The sequence below is a fragment of the Cheilinus undulatus genome, linkage group 24, assembly GCF_018320785.1.
Source record: "Cheilinus undulatus linkage group 24, ASM1832078v1, whole genome shotgun sequence".
In the NCBI taxonomy this organism is placed as follows: Eukaryota; Metazoa; Chordata; class Actinopteri; order Labriformes; family Labridae; genus Cheilinus; species Cheilinus undulatus.
Window position 1 is genome coordinate 1,584,634 of NC_054888.1, and position 17,115 is coordinate 1,601,748.

At 42.0% G+C, this 17,115-nt stretch overlaps 1 protein-coding gene across 16 annotated transcripts in view; it reads left to right on the plus strand.

Annotated features, from left to right (window-relative positions):
• LOC121506113 (CLIP-associating protein 1-B-like) overlaps nucleotides 1–17,115 on the plus strand; it is a 60,502-nt gene that overhangs the window by 23,388 nt on the left and 19,999 nt on the right. For 9 of the 16 annotated variants that reach the window (XM_041781664.1, XM_041781669.1, XM_041781667.1 and 6 more), the window contains 14 exons: nucleotides 4,833–4,973; nucleotides 6,641–6,717; nucleotides 6,883–6,975; nucleotides 7,064–7,209; nucleotides 8,267–8,402; nucleotides 8,791–8,861; nucleotides 10,584–10,643; nucleotides 12,852–12,929; nucleotides 13,052–13,219; nucleotides 13,452–13,498; nucleotides 13,798–13,992; nucleotides 14,798–14,893; nucleotides 15,918–16,106; nucleotides 16,756–16,860. In XM_041781664.1, the coding sequence (XP_041637598.1) occupies nucleotides 4,833–4,973; nucleotides 6,641–6,717; nucleotides 6,883–6,975; nucleotides 7,064–7,209; nucleotides 8,267–8,402; nucleotides 8,791–8,861; nucleotides 10,584–10,643; nucleotides 12,852–12,929; nucleotides 13,052–13,219; nucleotides 13,452–13,498; nucleotides 13,798–13,992; nucleotides 14,798–14,893; nucleotides 15,918–16,106; nucleotides 16,756–16,860 (1,602 nt within the window). Of the gene's footprint in view, nucleotides 1–1,858; nucleotides 2,008–4,832; nucleotides 4,974–6,640; nucleotides 6,718–6,882; nucleotides 6,976–7,063; nucleotides 7,210–8,266; nucleotides 8,403–8,790; nucleotides 8,862–10,583; nucleotides 10,644–12,851; nucleotides 12,930–13,051; nucleotides 13,220–13,451; nucleotides 13,499–13,797; nucleotides 13,993–14,797; nucleotides 14,894–15,917; nucleotides 16,107–16,755; nucleotides 16,861–17,115 lie in introns of those variants that run through there. The other 7 variants (XM_041781671.1, XM_041781676.1, XM_041781677.1 and 4 more) reach the window with 2 other exon arrangements.

The window sequence follows — 17,115 nt, forward strand, 5'->3', positions numbered from 1 at the left end:
AATTTTAGAAATATTTAACTTTTTCTGCCAAATTTTTCCCCATTCAAATGAATGGGGCTTTTCTAAAAAAATTACACTTTTTTCAATTCCTCATAACTCTGCTATTTCTTGGGCTATTTTCACTATTCTACTGTCATACTCGTCAGCTTCTTGTGCTCTTTTCAGTTGTTTCCAGTACTTTTTTATGCTATTTATACTTTTTCTAAAACTAAAATAACATTATATCAGATGGGCCAGCTCTTTAAATCCTCTAAAACACCTTCAACTTCTTTTAACTTCAGCTCACTTCCACATACAGACTTCATTTTTGCTTTAAAACGTAGAAAAACTCTTCAGCTATTCAGGGATGATTTACATTATTGATATCTTTTACAGATTTCTGATAATCACTGATCAAACTTCATGAATATCTGAGCTCTCTCAGACGTTTACAATGGGGGTAAATGGAGAGCCTTAGATTGATGATGTCACACTTAGAGCACAGAAGCTGTGTGAAATAGAGGCAGAGCTTCCCAGACAAACTGCTCTTCTGAAAAGAAATATTTGGTCCACAGTTAGAATATAAACAGCAAAACATAGCCACAAATCTCCTCTTGCTCACAAAAAAAGATTTGAGGTCAAAAGGATCAACAGTTTTGGCACAGGAAGCTTCAAAGCGTGACCCTTTAGCTCCCCATCTGCAGCAATACAATTGTTGAATGAAGATTCCTGAGCGCGACCTTTCAGAACCAATTTTTAACTTCCTCTTGAAGCATGAATTTTTGCTTCCCACACATAAAAAACATATCACCGCATTCAGCAACTTCTGCTGATTCTCACGATACCTTTGGTTTTCTGCTAGGTTTCACAAGTGCAGCTTAAATAGACTTTGTTTGAGTGCATGTTCTGGCCGCTCAACTCAGTTTTCTGAGTTGTTTTTACAGAAGCTTTCACAGGTGTGACTAATTAGCTTTGCTCTCAGCTGTGACTGATTAACAATAATGTAATACAGGCTTTGATCACCATAGCAACCTGTGAGTCTTTCAGACACACTCAACACGTCCCGCATCAACACTCTCTGAAACTGTCACATGTAAGTGGCTTTAATTTATCGTTTTTAAAGCACTCATCTGAACAATGTTATAAAACAATGTGCTTAAGTGTCAATCTGGAGATCTCTAGATTAGCCCTGAGGGGGCCTACATGTTTGGGACGGGGCTGAGGAGTGATTTCAGGGAGCTGATTTGTCAGAAGTGTGCTCACTGGAAGCTAAACTTTGGAATTGTTGACCAGGTTCAGAAAAAGCTGTTGCTCATGCAAAAGCTTGGATTGCCTGCCATGGAGTCGTCTGTAGACCAGACCGTCTCGAGCCGTCTCTGAAGGACTAGAGTCAGCGTAGTCTGCATCCTCCAGAGGCTGCAGCCCCTTAAATGAGTCTTTGAGGAGTGCAGGTATGAAAACTGCTTTAGTTTAATGCACACCGTGCTGTCGTATCAGTTCAGAGTCATTCATCTCCACGTTCAGAGCTGCTGTGACCTTGCTGTGATTAAACCCCAGCTGCAGCACGCTGACATTAACGGTGACGGCGAGCAGCTTCCTCTGGAGGTCTCTCTCCATCCCTCCTCCTCCTCTCCTGAGTCATGATGACACTGAGGCTGTCGCTCATCTGACACCGCCCAGCAGCTCCGCCTCCTCACAGAACGCCGTGGTTTGTCCCCTGACCGACCCGACCCTCTTCCTCCCATTGGTTGGCTACTCCTCTCCTCTCCTTCATCGCTCCTCTCCGTCCCCTCCCTTCCTCTTCCTCCTCCCTGTGAGTGAACCGGAGGACGGAGACGGAGAGGAGGATCGAAGCACATGCTCCCTGACAGGGGAGGGAGGAGGCTAGCAGTTTGACTCCCCTCCTTCCTCCCCTCTTGCCTCTGCTCAGCAGGAGGAGAAGATGTGAGGAGCACAGAGCACCAGCCGACCGTCTCTGCGCGTCCGCCGGCATGCTGAGGAAACTGGTCTGCAGGCGGATCTGCTCCTGTAAGCTGCTGCTCTCACTCTGGATGCTGGGAGGGTTTAGAGAAAGAGGAGGGAGGAGGGGGGTGCCTGGTGTGACGATGGCTGTAAATCTAACAGGAATGCGTCCGTGGCGGCTTGAATGTAAACACAGCAGGATGGTTTCTTGGCCTTCTTGCAGCTGGATTGTTGTGAGAACAATGCAGAGGACGTTAAAGTTAAGGTCAGATCTCTGGAGGACGCCAGGCTGCATGCAATGTTTCTCATTTTATTGTAGGATGAATGAAGCGGTTGCAGAAATAAGTCGATGGGTTATACATTTATGCATGTACGTGGTGGCTGTCAAGGTTAAATTTGATATGAGGAGCTGGATTTTGTAGTTTTTTTTGGCTTATTTGATTCATTTTCAAGTGGTTCCATAAATGTTTAACCTCTACTCCTGCTTGTTTTGCATGAATTAAATTCTGACAATGCTTACTCTGGAGTCCTAAGTCAGTTAGGAAAAGTAGCAAGAAGGCAAGAACGGCCAAGAGCATCCAACTCTTAAATCACAGCAAACTCAAGGCTGCTCGTAAGGGGGTAAAAGGGGAGAGTTTTCTGGGGCCTAGCAACATGGGGTCCAGGGAAATCATGGAAAATCATGTGATGATGTGCACAACGTCAGGATATCCGAGAATAAATGAGTAGGAACTGAATTAACTTAGAGGAAAATAATAAAATCATTGCAAAATAAAGGTCAAAATGGACAGAAATGGGTTAAAAGTGTCAAAAATCTACAATAAATAGTGGTGAAAAGTAGTAAAAATGGAATTAAAGGACTTAATATGGGTTAAAGGACAAAAAGAGGCAGTAATGGGAGGACAAAATGGTGAAAACTGGTTAAAAGAGCCAAAAATGGGTAAAAAAAGTGGCAAAATAGATCAAAAGTGACAAGATTATGTGACTTACGTGATGAAAAGGGTTGGACCAGATGTAGTTAAGTGAGTAGCTGGCTGTTTGGCTGATCACTGATCATCTATGAATGAGACCAGCCGGTAACAGCAGTTTCTGTTTTAAAGATAAACCCTATTATTCTTAAAAACGAGGTCCATCTCTGAGGGGTTGCTCTCTGTAATAGTTCTCACTAAGGATTTATACCTTTTCCTTTAGTTCCCAAAATTCAGATTTCGGAGTATGTCAATTAAAGCAGGCAGTACTTGAGAAACACCAGATTCCCCTTGCAGACTTGTAGCAGATACTTGATTTTTGTAAATCATTAAATAAATTCCGAGCTGTCTGTGGAACATGTGTTGCCTGTATTTAAAAATATTGAGTCTGGTTTTCTACTGATTTTTAGCTCTTCATAGTAGCTTTGACCTCATGGCTGCAGACAGTGCAGGCCAGTCCAGAGGGCTCTCTCCGTCTTTGGTTCTCCTCCGTCCTCTGATGTTGACGTCAGGTGGCAGGTGTGTTTTCACTCAGACTCTCTCACCGTAACCTTGTGTTGGTATCAGAGGTGTTGCATCCTGCTTTAAGGAAAATCTACAGCCTGATGGCACTTGACTGATGTGCTGGCTGAGCGCCCTGCCCCTGTGTGGCTGTGTGTAAACTCTGAATAATGGAGGAGGATTGATTGCTGGCTGTGCAGATTCCTGAGCTGGGGGCTCACGTGACGCCTGGGGCTGTGCCTCCATTGTTGTGTTTTTATTGACTGAAAAATTTAAATCATAATAAAGTACATGACCTTTTTGTCAGTGTTAGACAGGCAAGTGAACTACCAGTATAGATGATCACATAAAAGATGCACTTTAAACAACACAACATAGGTATGAAATATTTGTTGGTGGTTTTTCCCTTTAAAATGAGACTTCTGTTTCCCCTATCACAGAAACCAGCTGTCTGCAACTTGATGAGCTGAATTACAGGCAACGCCATCAAGCTGCAACTAACACTGGCAACATTTTCAGACAGTCTGGTTGCATCGCAGATCTTAAGTCTAGCCTGAACTTTAGGGATGTCTAGTGGTGGTCTTCTGATCTGATTTAGAGGTTGAGGGTTTTTTTTACTTTACAGTGCTTTTCAGTGCCGGGTGTGATGGCACAAACCTGGCCTGGTATAGCGGTTGATGCTAACCACTAATTAGCCTAGTGTCAAACATTGGTGTTGCTGCAATATTTTACCTTATTTTTGCACTGCTTGCATATTGCAAGGAACGTATTCAACTCCAGACTTTCTGGTGTTTGCAGCCACCTGAAATAATCCAGATTTCTGTCTAACTGGTAGCTGATAGACCTCCTCGTCCATGTTACAGGGAGCTTGTTTTGATGTGAAGTGTGTGCTGCAGCATGCAGATTTTGATGGAGAAATTCTCAAAAATAAGTTTGTTTCTTGGTAAAACTATCTGAGTACTGGCCTCAGATACTGAAGGTTTTTCTACTCTTTTAATTTTGTACTGGTTTACTTGTTTGAAGATGGGCTGGTAAAATATCAATACATAAAACAAAACAGCAAAAAGTCAGTAAACCCTCACTCTGATCAGCTAATTTTTCTGAACATCACCACAATCTCTGTTTCAGTGGTAAAACCGATTGCCCTCCTGTGGTTTCTCTGCTCTTCTTACTGGGAACACTGGACCAGTGTTCATTTATTGTTGATTCATTGAGTCTGTAACCCTCTCACTCCTCACCATCATCAGTTGCTGATGAAAGAATGTGAGTTATGTCGTCCTGGTGTCAGCTCAGGACTCCTCCTGCTCGCTGCTCAACATTTCTGGGATGCTCGGCTCTGACATTTTCTTTGTTAGTTTACCAAAGAGTCGTTGTTCATTTACAGCCTCTTTCTCTCTCTTTTTTCTGTTCTTCCTCCTCCAGACAAGAACTTCGAGGATGATGACTCGGTGGATGGAGGCCGCTCCTCGTCTTCGTCCAAAGGAGCCTCGCTGTCAGGAAGGAAGGCGGTGAGCATGGGTTCATTTCGCCGCCCCGCCTCCGCCTCAAGCACCAAGTCTGCAGGTCAGAGCCAACACCGCTGCTGGGCATACCAAGAGCAACATATATTCTAAGGACTATATATTTCCTTTTACTTATGCTGGTGGTCAACAATAGGCACAGCCACGTGATTTAAACGTTTCACACACTTAAAAAATACAAACAAAAAGCAGCAAGCATTAAAAGTTCTGTTTCCTATTAAGTGGGCAAACAGGCTCTAAGGATCAACAAAGAAGCTCACTGTGGTAAAACACCTTACCCCCCATGCACATTTTCACTAATTTATCTTTCAGCTGTAACTGTGGTAATATAAGAAAGCTCACTGCAGTAAAATGCCTCACCACATATACACAAATTAATTTATTAACTTGTTCAAATACTGTCAGAAAGCTCACTGTGGTAAAATTCCTCACCTCATATGCACATTTGACCTAATTACCTATTAACTGTAACTCAAATACAGAAAGATAGCTCTCTGTGGTGAAATGCCTCAACTCATTTGCACTAAATCATCTATCAACCTGCTCAAATACGGTAACAAAAGCTCACTGAAGTAAAATGCCTCACCTCATATGCAAATTTGTCTAATTAACCTATTAACTGTAACTCTAACACAGTAAGATAGTAAAACACATCAAAACCGTATTAAGATATAGAAATAAATGTACACAGCATAGTAAATCAACAACACATACGCAGCAACAACACACTGAAACCCAGTCACCAGACCTAGATTCTACAGCACTGTACAGGATATAAATGGACACAGCAAAGACGTCAACAAATATGCAGAGACAACACACAGAAACCCAGTCACCAGACCTAGATCATATAGGACTGTACTGGTTATAAATGGACACAGCATAGTAAAACAACACATAAGCAGAGACAAAACACACAGAAACCCAGTCACCAGACCTAGATCCTATAGGACTGTACTAGATATGAATGAAAACGGCATAGTAAAACAACACCTGTATGCAGAGACAACACACAGAAACCCAGTCACCAGACCTAGATCCTATAGGACTGTACTAGATATGAATGAAAACGGCATAGTAAAACAACACCTGTATGCAGAGACAACACACAGAAACCCAGTCACCAAACCTAGATCCTATAAGACTGTACTGGATATAAATGTGCACAGCAAAATAAATCAACAACATATAAGCAGAGACAACACACAGAAACCCAGTTGTCGGACCATGGTTTCTAACATATACTTGCAACCATACCATCAATGCACACAGACTTGTATAGAAAAAAAACAATAAAGTATTTTTAAGGTAGGAATCCCCCCGCCCCCCCCTTTTGTGTCTATCGCCCCTCAAAGGGTCTCACCCCACCTCTGGGAACCACTCATCTATTGTATCTCCATTTTAAGTTTTTATTACTATAAAGTTTTGCCTGTTAAACCTGATCATATGGCTTTGATTCCTCTGTTATGTGCTGAATACAAATCCAGTTTTTTTGCAGTGAATAAAACATTACAGCTGCAGCAGAGGAAATTAAAAATATGCTAATGCTCCTGATATGTCCTCTAGCATTTCCTTTTTGAATAAGTGAAATGGAGGTTTAGGGGCAAGTTTGTCCAACAAAATGGCAATTTGTTTCTTTACTACGACAGCTCTTTTTGTCTTTTTTTATTTGGTTTTTAAAAGCATAAATTATGTTTTTACTGTCTGTAGGGAGGGACGGGTCGGGGGCTGGAGCTGTGGATGAGGAAGACTTCATCCAGGCCTTTGAGGATGTTCCCACAGTACAGGTACAGAGACCATCTATTCCTGATTGCACTTTATTTTGCTCTATTATGTCGCCAAAATGGGAAAAACTTGCCCCAAAATGTGTGTCAAATCCTGTTTGACCACTCCAGATCTCCTAACTTTCTCCCTATCTTCTCTCTCTTCCTCTTATTCCTCTCCTTCATCAGATCTACTCTAACAGGGAAGTGGAGGAGGCCATGACAAAGATCCGAGACGTTCTGTCAGACGATAAGAGGGACTGGGAGCTCAGAGTGGCAGCTGTAAGACCTCTTAACCTCTATGCTGTCTCATTTATGCAAAAATTCTGACTTTACTTACTTCATATTCTTCTTCTTCATGCCTCTCCAGCTGAAGAAGGTGCGTTCGCTGCTCCTGGCCGGCGCAGCAGAGTTTGACGGGTTTGCTCAGCAACTGCGCCTCATGGAGGCGGCGTTCAAGTTGTCCGCAAAAGACCTACGCTCTCAGGTGGTGCGAGAGGCCTGCATCACTCTGGGGTAAGATAGCCTGTACTTCATTTCTGTGGGAGCTGGCAATTAGCAAAATTCTGATTCTAAGAGCTGGCTCCGTTAGTGAATGATTGGAGCTGACTCCTGTTTTCCTGATGGTTTCTTTTTTTTTTACAAATTCATTGTTAATGACTTAAAAAGCCAAAAGCGCCATTTGGTAGCTAAAACCGACTTAAAATTCTGATCCTAAGAGCTGGCTCCTTTTGTGAATTGTTGGACCTGACTCCTGATTAAGGAATGTTTTCCTTTTTTTTCCATTTTAAAGACCGAAAAAAAAGCCAAAAGGTACAAACGACGAGCTTCTTAGCTGAAAAAACAGCTTTTATTTCTGAATCTAAGAGCTAGTTCCTTAGTGCACAATTGGAGCTGACTTCTGTTTGAGAGATAGTTTCCTGCTAAGACATAACAGCCAAATGACACCAAATGAAGAGGCATTTTGGAGCTAAAATGAACTTTTAATTTTGATTTTAAGAATTGGCTCCTTTATATTTTGAGCTGACTCCTGTTTGAGAGATGGTTTTCATTTTTCTTGTGTTAAAGATGGAAAAAAGCCAAAAGGTACAAAATGACAAGCTTTTTAGCTGAAAAAATAAACAGCTTTTAATGCTGAATCTAAGAGCTGGCTCCTTTAGTGAACAATTGGAGCTGACTCCTGTTTGAGAGATGGTTTCCTCATTTTCCTTTTTTGATGTTAAGAAGACATAAAAATCCAAAACCTACCAAATGTAGAATGTGGGAGCTGAGACTGACTTTTAATTCTGATTCTAAGAGCTGGCTCCTTTTGTGAACGTTTGGAGCTGGCTCCCATTTGAGGGATGGTGTCCTTATTTTCTGTTATTGTTGTTGTTAAGAGGACATAAAAATCCAAAACCTACTGAATGTAGAATTTGGGAGCTGAGACAGACTTTGAGTCTGATTCTAAGAGCTGGCTCCTTGTTGAATGACTGGAACTGTCTCTACCAAATGTAGAGCTGTTTTGGAACTGAAAACGGGCTTTTTACTCTGAGCTGAGACAAACAACGTTCTTTTCTTCTCCCCTCTCCAGTCACCTGTCGTCGGTGCTGGGCAGTCGGTTCGACCACGCAGCCGAGGCCATCATGCCGATCCTCCTCAACCTGGTCCCCAACAGTGCCAAAGTCATGGCCACCTCCGGCATGGCCGCCATCCGCCTCATCCTCAGAGTAAGTGTTATCCACCCACACGATGTCTTCATTTATTCCACCCTCATGTTAGATATATAAATGAACCTTTACTTCCAAATACTAGCACCCATATGGCCTCTGTGGGATTAGAATCAGCTGTTGTCCAGATCCGATCGTACTCCCAGAACTAAAAACATTCACAAGGAAACGTTTAAACAATTGTTCACAGATAGTATGATTTTTATGTTCCAGTAGATAACATTTCACGCTAAAAATGAACTCCTCCATTGTTTACAGCCTGGAAATCAGCTATATTAACTGTGAATAAAGACAAAGAGAAGGCTTATAAATAAACTGATGGTTTCTTTTTGTAAAGAGGAGATTTCTGGTGGATTTATACCATTTTCATGTGTTTTATTTCTTGCAGCATACACACTTCCCACGCCTCATCCCCATCATCACCAGCAACTGTACCTCCAAATCTGTGGCTGTGAGAAGGTGAGACCGAGGTTTTTGTTACTGTTGTGTTTACATATCTTTAAGTTTATCACAGTCTGTTTTACTCACAACTGTTGTTTCAGTCTCTACTGTTTAAGAAGGTTCCTTCCTTTCTTTTATCATAAATTATTCTTCGAGCTCTCTTAGCACCTTCTAAAAGTCAGGGAGAGGACTTAAAAATGTAGAAAAGCACTGTTAATTCCAATTTATAAGCCAGAGTTATTTCAGTTTTCCGAAGTGATAAAACAGTTGAACAGTCTTCCCATTTCCTCAACATGACGTTTCCGTGCAGCTGTGCCGCTCTCTTTTAGTGCCGTCTGTTTCTGCTGCATGGAGTTGGCACGTCTATGAGCTTTAATACGGTAATTTAGCTCTCAGCCAACACTCTTCCCTCCTCAGCCTGAGCCTTGTCCTTTCTGTAGAGCGTTTTTAGATAAACCAGCACTCAACAAGGTTTATTTAAAGAATGTCATGCTAGATTTTGGTTATTTTTAAAATATTTGTAATTATTAACATATAAAATTATTAATCAAGATTAATGATTAATGGGACACCACACTGAAAACAGAGGACAAACACCAAAAAGAAGCAGAAACCATCCTTAGAGTTGAGATTAAGATAGTAATATTAATGTTAGTAAATATTAGTATTTAAATTAATAGAAGGTGTGAAATTGTACACTGATCTTATTAAGTTCCAGATTATTACACTGTGTAATCAATGAACACAGAAAACGTGTCTTTAAACCTGTAATAGGATGTATTATCAATAACACTTAATCAAATAACTATTATGAGACTAAACTACAACATACAATTTAAGGCATGGAGAACATGAAAAAGAGCACTATACTGGATATAAATGGACACAGCAAAATAAATCAACAACACATAAGCAGAAACAACACACAGAAACCCAGACACCAGACCAAGATTCTACAGCACTGTTCAGGATATAAATGGACACAGCAAAATAAATCAACAACACATAAGCAGAAACACACAGAAACCCAGACACCAGACCAAGATTCTACAGCACTGTTCAGGATATAAATGGACACAGCAAAATAAATCAACAACACATAAGCAGAAACACACAGAAACCCAGACACCAGACCTAGATTCTACAGCACTGTTCAGGATATAAATGCAAACAGCAAAATAAATCAACAACACATAAGCAGAAACACACAGAAACCCAGACACCAGACAAAGATTCTACAGCACTGTTCAGGATATAAATGCAAACAGCAAAATAAATCAATAACACATAAGTAGAAACAACACACAGAAACCCAGACACCAGACCTAGTTTCAACAGCAGTCATACTAGTGTTTGTGTACATTAAGGCACTATACTGGATATAAACGCACACAGCAAAGTGAATCAAGCAGGGACAATAAGACAATAAATGCCGCTTTTAATAAATGCACGTAAAACACATCATACAGCTATTTCTGGCTGGATTAAAGCCTCTTAGTTGTGATTAGAGTCTGATGTCCAGTGAGGTCCAGAAGTGAGCAGAGGTCTGTCCATCAGTGTTTCTTCCACGGTTTCTTCCAGCAAATCTGAAGTCTTTGGCAGCAGTGATCAACTTTCTGACAGCAGCAAGGCTCTGTCGTCTTTTTTGGGGAAGCAGATGATTTCGCTGTCCCTCAGATTCAGGAGGCTGACCCTCTGTGATCTGATGTAACCTGGATTGAATGTTTTCTTTCTCGGCAGACGCTGCTACGAGTTCTTGGACCTGATGCTGCAGGAGTGGCAGACGAGCTCTTTAGAGAGGTGAGGAAGCAGTCTGCATATTTACATATTTTTATTGTTTTTAAGATGTGTTTTTTAGGCTTTTATGCCTTTATTTGAAAAGGACAGGGGATAGAGTAGGCAACCAGGGGAGATGGTGGGGAATAACATGCAGGAAAGGAGCAACAGGATGGACTCGCACCCGGAAAACAGACTTAGAGGACTATAACCAACTTACACAGGGCAGGACCTAACTATAAAAGCTCTCTGGGACCTATTTTATATCTATACTTCATCAACCAGACTTCACATTGAAAGTTTAAGATTCCTTTGTCATTCAAGACTCTAAACCAACAGGTAGATTGTGTTTTATCTAGCTCAAGACAAACGTAACAAAATAAAAATGTTATTTTTAAGTTAAGATATCAATATGTAGGTCCAAATACAGATATGAAAAGGGAGTTCATAGTTGCATGCTCAGTATTCGCCCTAAAAACGCAGGAATTCCTGTTGTCATAAACCCAGAGAACAAAGAATGCAGTGAAAAGGTTTCACTGGCTTGTGAATGGCTTTAAGTGCTGCACGCCACCTCGTCACGAAATATGAGACCGGCCGAGTCAAGGGCTATCTCAGCAGTTTCCATGGCTATGCCAGGGGGATCTCTGTCTGCCTCCAAAAGCCTCATTGTGTTTCCACCCCGCTGCTTCCTGCAGCCGCCGCCACCAGGGAGAAACCCGAGCTGACCCACCGTACCAGGGGAGCTCTCCGGTCCTCATCGATCAGTCAGTCAGTGTCTGTGAGCGAGGGTGGGAGTGTTGGAGGGGAGATGGTTCTGTTTCTACTCGTAGACCAGGTACATTTCAGAATCAGCAGCTCTGATTGAAATAACAAGTCTTTCCTGGATAAACAGCATCTTCAACCCTGAAGGACGCCATCGTTTGGACAAGCTTAACCTCATTTCCAGCCTCTTATGTTGCCCCAAAAGCTGCTCCACATCCAGCGAGAATAAGACAATGAAATCCCCCCAGTATTGATGGATGGAGCTTTAAGAGCTCACAGTGACACTTCAGCTAATGGAGACCAGACTGGACAGCAGATGGGCCCGTCTGACTCATTCAGGAGTTCAAGGGGGACTAATGCGGCATCCACGTCATAAAACCTGGACAGAAGACTCTCATGTTTCCATCTTTTTAGCCTTCTCTTCATCAGAAAGTTTGGTACTGATTTACTGACTGTACAGCTAATATATATCGCTGATATGTACAGCTGATTTATGTCAATATTTAAAGCTGATATAGGCCAATATATACAGATAATATAGACCAGCATTTAAGACAATATTTAAAGACAATTAAGGCCAATATTTAGAGTCGATATAGGACAATATTTAAAGACAATATAGAACAATATTTAAAGACAATAAAGGACAGTATATAAAGATAAATATAGGGCAATATTCAAAGCCAATATAGGCCAATATTTAAAGACAATATAGGCCAATATTTAAAGTTAATATAGGCCAATATTTAAAGTTAATATAGGCCAATATTTAAAGCTGATAAAGGGCTAATATATATAGCTAATATAGAACAGTATATAAGACAATATTTACAGCCAATATAGGCCAATATTTAAAGACAACTTAGGACAATATCCACAGCTAGTATTGGCTGATATTTACAGACAATACTGGCAGGTATTTACAGCCAATAAATGCCCTTATTATTACGTTACGCTAACTTGAAGCCACTGGCAGTTGAAGAAAGGCTTCAGCTAACAATGACCACAGCTTTTATTTTTCACATTTAAGTCACATTATGCAGAAGTTAATTCAGCTTTGAGAGACATTGATTTTTACCTGAAACAAATGAAACAAGTTCCTGTAAATGTTGTAGTTTTTCTGTTTATGATGTTTGTAATAGCAGTTCCTAGGGTATTTCTACATTATAAACTGCAGATTTCTATTTCGTTTGCAGGTGTTGGAGGTTCAGTATTTTTTTTTTCTCAGCTTGAAAACATCATGACCTTTCTGTTGTCAGGATTCAGGATCAATATGAACTCCTGCAGCGTCCTGTATGATATCAACAGCTTCTAAAAAGTGACAGAGCCTGACGCTGTGATGGAGTTTTAGTCTGACATGGAAAGGTTTTCTTTTCTGACCTCTGACTTCAGATAGTCAGGAATAATAAAGTTAGATCTTTTTATAAACCTTTGAGAAACTGTACGATAAAATCTTGTCCTCTCTCACAGACATGGAACAGTTTTAATGGAGACGATAAAGAAAGGGGTCCACGATGCAGACGCCGAGGCTCGCTCTGTGGCCAGAAAGTACGCCATACCTGCTCTTCTTTACCCTGAATAACAAACCAAAATGGTGACTAATGATTATAAATATGATGCTAGCAAACGCCCTCATGGCTGTGTTTTGTCTCTCCTGCTTGCCGTCGCAGGTGCTACTGGGGCTTCCACGGTCACTTCCGCCGGGAGGCGGAGCAGCTGTTCCAGAGCCTGGAGTCGTCCTATCAGAAAGCTCTACAGGCTCACCTGAGAAGCGGAGACAGTCTGATGTCTCTGCCCGCCTCCGACCGCTCGTCCTCGTCCTCACAGGAGAGCCTCAAGTGAGAAACGCTACCTCTGATTGGTCTAATGATTGATTAGGGAGACAAAGGAGGAAGCTGCATCACATCACTGTTTCTCTACAGAATAGTAGATAAAACCCTGTCCTGCATGCCTACCTTTCACTCCTGTTTGTGTATTTTCAGTCCAGATATGTGAAGACATTGAACAGTTTTTCATGTTTTTTTATTAGGAATACCAACTAACTTGAAAATGTCCTTTGTGTCTCCACAGTCGACCTCTGTCTGTAAAAAGCAGCTTTGGGAGCGGCTCAACCCGCTGTAAGGACCCTGTTCTTTGCTCATTTACTCTGTGCTCCATGTATTATTAATGACTTTTACTTAGAGCATAATGAATACAACACGCTTAGAAGTATCTGCAAATACAGCAGAATTATCAGGCATATAAAAGTATTCACCCCTTGGATGTTTAACTGCTGACTTAGAGGGGGTGAATATTAGTGCAGTCACATATTTTTATCTGACTGGTGTTGCTTTGTTGTCCTATGATGATGGTTTGTGCAGATGTAAATCTGCCATAGTCTCTGATTTTTATCTTTCGTCTCCGTTTTTCTCTGCAGCCAAAGCGACTCACACCAGGGCGCCGACCACAGCCTCCTCTCCGGGTTCCCTCCAACGCTCTCGCAGCGATGTAGATGTAAACGCAGCAGCGACCGCCACAGCCCGCACCAGGATGCCTGCCGTCCCCTCGGCCGTGACGTCGTCGCCCTTTAGCTCCGCCTCTGCCCTTCCTCCCGGGTCCTACGCTTCACTGGGTAAGACAGGCCCCTCCTAGTTTAGAACACTGTGTTAAGGATGTCTTATTGTGAGACCTTTGACAGCTCTGAAGTACATTTCCTGGTTCTGAGAAGAAGTCCGCCCCCCTTTAAGACTTTAAAATCCTGCAGATGAGCTGGTATGAGGATTCTAGAGACATGTTTATGAACCGTGTGACTGGCTCAGATCTGACCCCCCTTACCTTCCCCTGTCAAACACCTGTAAATCTTAACCTCTTGACCCTGACCCTGTTGTGTCCCCTCTGGCTGGCCCACCTGTCAGATGGCTCGTGGTCTGTTAACTCAGACGGTAAGCGGTTTGTGTTTCCAGGCTCCTCGGTGTGTCAGTACTGTGATGCTGGTCATCTGTGATGGATCTGTCTGTGCATGGACTGTCTACGCATGGTTTCCTCTGAATATGTCTGTGGTTTTATCAAAAACATACCAATGTTAAACTGAGGAATAGAGCTGCACAGGGGGTTTAGTTTTGGTAAAATCACACATGAATGTTGTCCTTCTGTCCTCTAAGTCAGCGTAAAACATGACAGCGTCTGTGGGGATAAAAATATTAAACCTTTTAAATAAAGCAGTGAGTCTTTCCTGTCCTCCATCACTCTCTAGTCTCTATTTCATATTATATTTCATGTTCACTGTTTCTGCATGACAGGATGGTAATAATTGATCACTGTAAGTCCTCTGCTTCACCGTTTTGAACCTTTTTTGTGTGCAGAGATGTTTAACATGCCTTATTTCTCTAACTCGCTGTCACTTTTGTTCCTTTTCCTATTTTTGTCACCCACTCCAGGTCGAGTCCGGACCCGGAGAACGAGTTCAGGGAACGGTCCGAGTGTGACGGACAGCCGAGGAAGGAGCCGAGGGAAAGTCGTCTCCCAGTCTCAGCGTGAGCAGCTGCTTCTTCCTTTTATATTCATGTGGTTCTACCGTTTGAGACAGAGACAACCGCCCCAACACTGAGATATCTGAGCATATCATACTCCCTTTAAAAGATATTTACTAGTTATTTATGTACCATAGGATACAGAATATAAGTCACCCTGTGTTAGAAGCAGCAGGTTTTTTAGCATCATTTATGATGATTTACACTTCATATGATGGCCCTAAAGGTTGGCTGCAGAACAGTTCACCTTTTGCTGATGCCTTAGTGGGTTTCTGCAGTAAAAGGTGATTTTTTTTGGTGGTCAGTGAAGTGGTTTTGTTTTGCAGCAGGGGAAAAGTTGTTTTTTTTTTTTTTTTTAAAAAGCAGGTTAATTTTTTTTTTTTTTTTTTGCAAAAACAGGTGATTTTTTTTGTTTTGCAGCTGGTGTTTTTAATATTTTGTAGCAGGTGAAATGTATTTTTGTAGCAGCAGGTAGATCTGTCTGATTTTTTTTCAACAGTTGAAAAGTTTTTGCTGCAGCAGCAAAGTGAAAATTTTATGCAACAGTCGTTGAAATGTTTTTCTTTTTTTGCAGAAGGTGTTTTTTGCAGCATGGGTTTTTGTTTTATATTTTGCAGCAGGTGATTTTCTTTTTTGCAAAAGCAGCAGGTACAAGGTTTATTTTTCACAGCAGTTGAAATTTATTTTGTTTTTCCTGCAGGTAATTTTTTTTCTTTTGCAGAGGCAGCCGGTGAAATGTTCTGCAGTTGACCTTCAGGGCTGATTTTTTATTATTTTTTTTTATTTTATTTTTTTTTGCATTAGAACCTAAAATGTTATACAGTTGACCTTCAGGGCTACCATAGTTTTGCTCAGTAAAGCTCAGTGTGCAGTTTCTGTGGAGCTGTTCTAACACCATCTTTTCTGGTCATATGGTGGCTGCACATCTACTAGCTATAATACGGTAGTTGAGCTTCCAGCCTGCTGTGAACTTCATCCTCATAGAAGTGTGTTTTTTTTTTTGTTTTTTTTTTATTTACATTTACAGCCGGCAGTAGGTCTGGGTCTCCAGGCCGCCTGCTGAGCTCTTCGTACGGCCGGATCCCGAGGCCGACCATGGGCACCGCCGCCGCCACAGCCGGCAGCGCCTCCACCGGCCTGACCGACAAGAGCCGGACCCGAGGTCACCGCAGCCAGGGCTGCAGCCGAGAGACGAGCCCCACCCGGTCAGGAACAGGTAAGGAGAACGTCCAGTTATATGTTTCAGAATTTCAAACAAGGGGGGAAAACACAGTTTAAACCATTGGAGAACAGGTATTCCTGTGAAGTTAGATTTTATATGGAACTTTGTAAAGGTAAAATTATGTAAAAGAGTTTAAAAAAACAGAAATAATGCAGCTTAAAGTTTATGTTGTAGAATTTAGTCAGGTTTGATGGTTTTATTCAGTATTTTTAACATTTTCTTCTTTTGAATTTTTAGAAGAATGAAGCTCCACATCCATATATAGACTGTTATTCTACAGTTAAGATGAAAAACAGAAGAGTCTCATGCTGTTTAATGTTGGCAGTAGAGCTGAGAAAACATTTCCATGATTGTAGTTTACATCCCACACATCCAGTAGTTTGAGCTCCAGCTGTGTGTAGACCTAAAACCAAACTCCAGATCTCCATCTGAATGAAGCAGCAGATACAGACTGGTGCTGCACACTGGTGTTTCCTCCTCCTCCACTAATCTGTCACCTCCCTGAGTCTGACCTTCCCTTCTCTCCCGCCTCACTAACCGTCTCTGCAGACCTCCAGGTTTGTCCTTGTCTGGCTGAATGTGCTACGAGCTAAACTCTCCTCCTGCGCTGCTGTCTGTCTGTCTCTCTGCTACACTTCTCTAGCCCGCAGCAGAATCCCCCGACCGAGCATGAGTCAGGGCTGCAGCCGCGAAACCAGTCGCGAGAGCAGCCGCGACACCAGCCCCGCCAGGGGTTTCTCCCCCCTGGGTGAGTAAATCTAGTAGACTCCAGAAACCTCCTCCTCTTTGTGCACCAGGAACGTAGGAGTAGAAATCACTCAGGCTGGCTACATGCTAGAAGATACTTAAAACAGGTGTAGTGGTGAAATCTTCCTCTGTTAAATGAGACGGATGTTTTAAAGACATTAAAGGAGGCATCATCAAAGGCAGAGGATGGGATAGTGGGGTCTTTTCCCTCCTTTGTGCAAAACTCGATCCCTGCTTTCTGCACGGTTTATTGAAC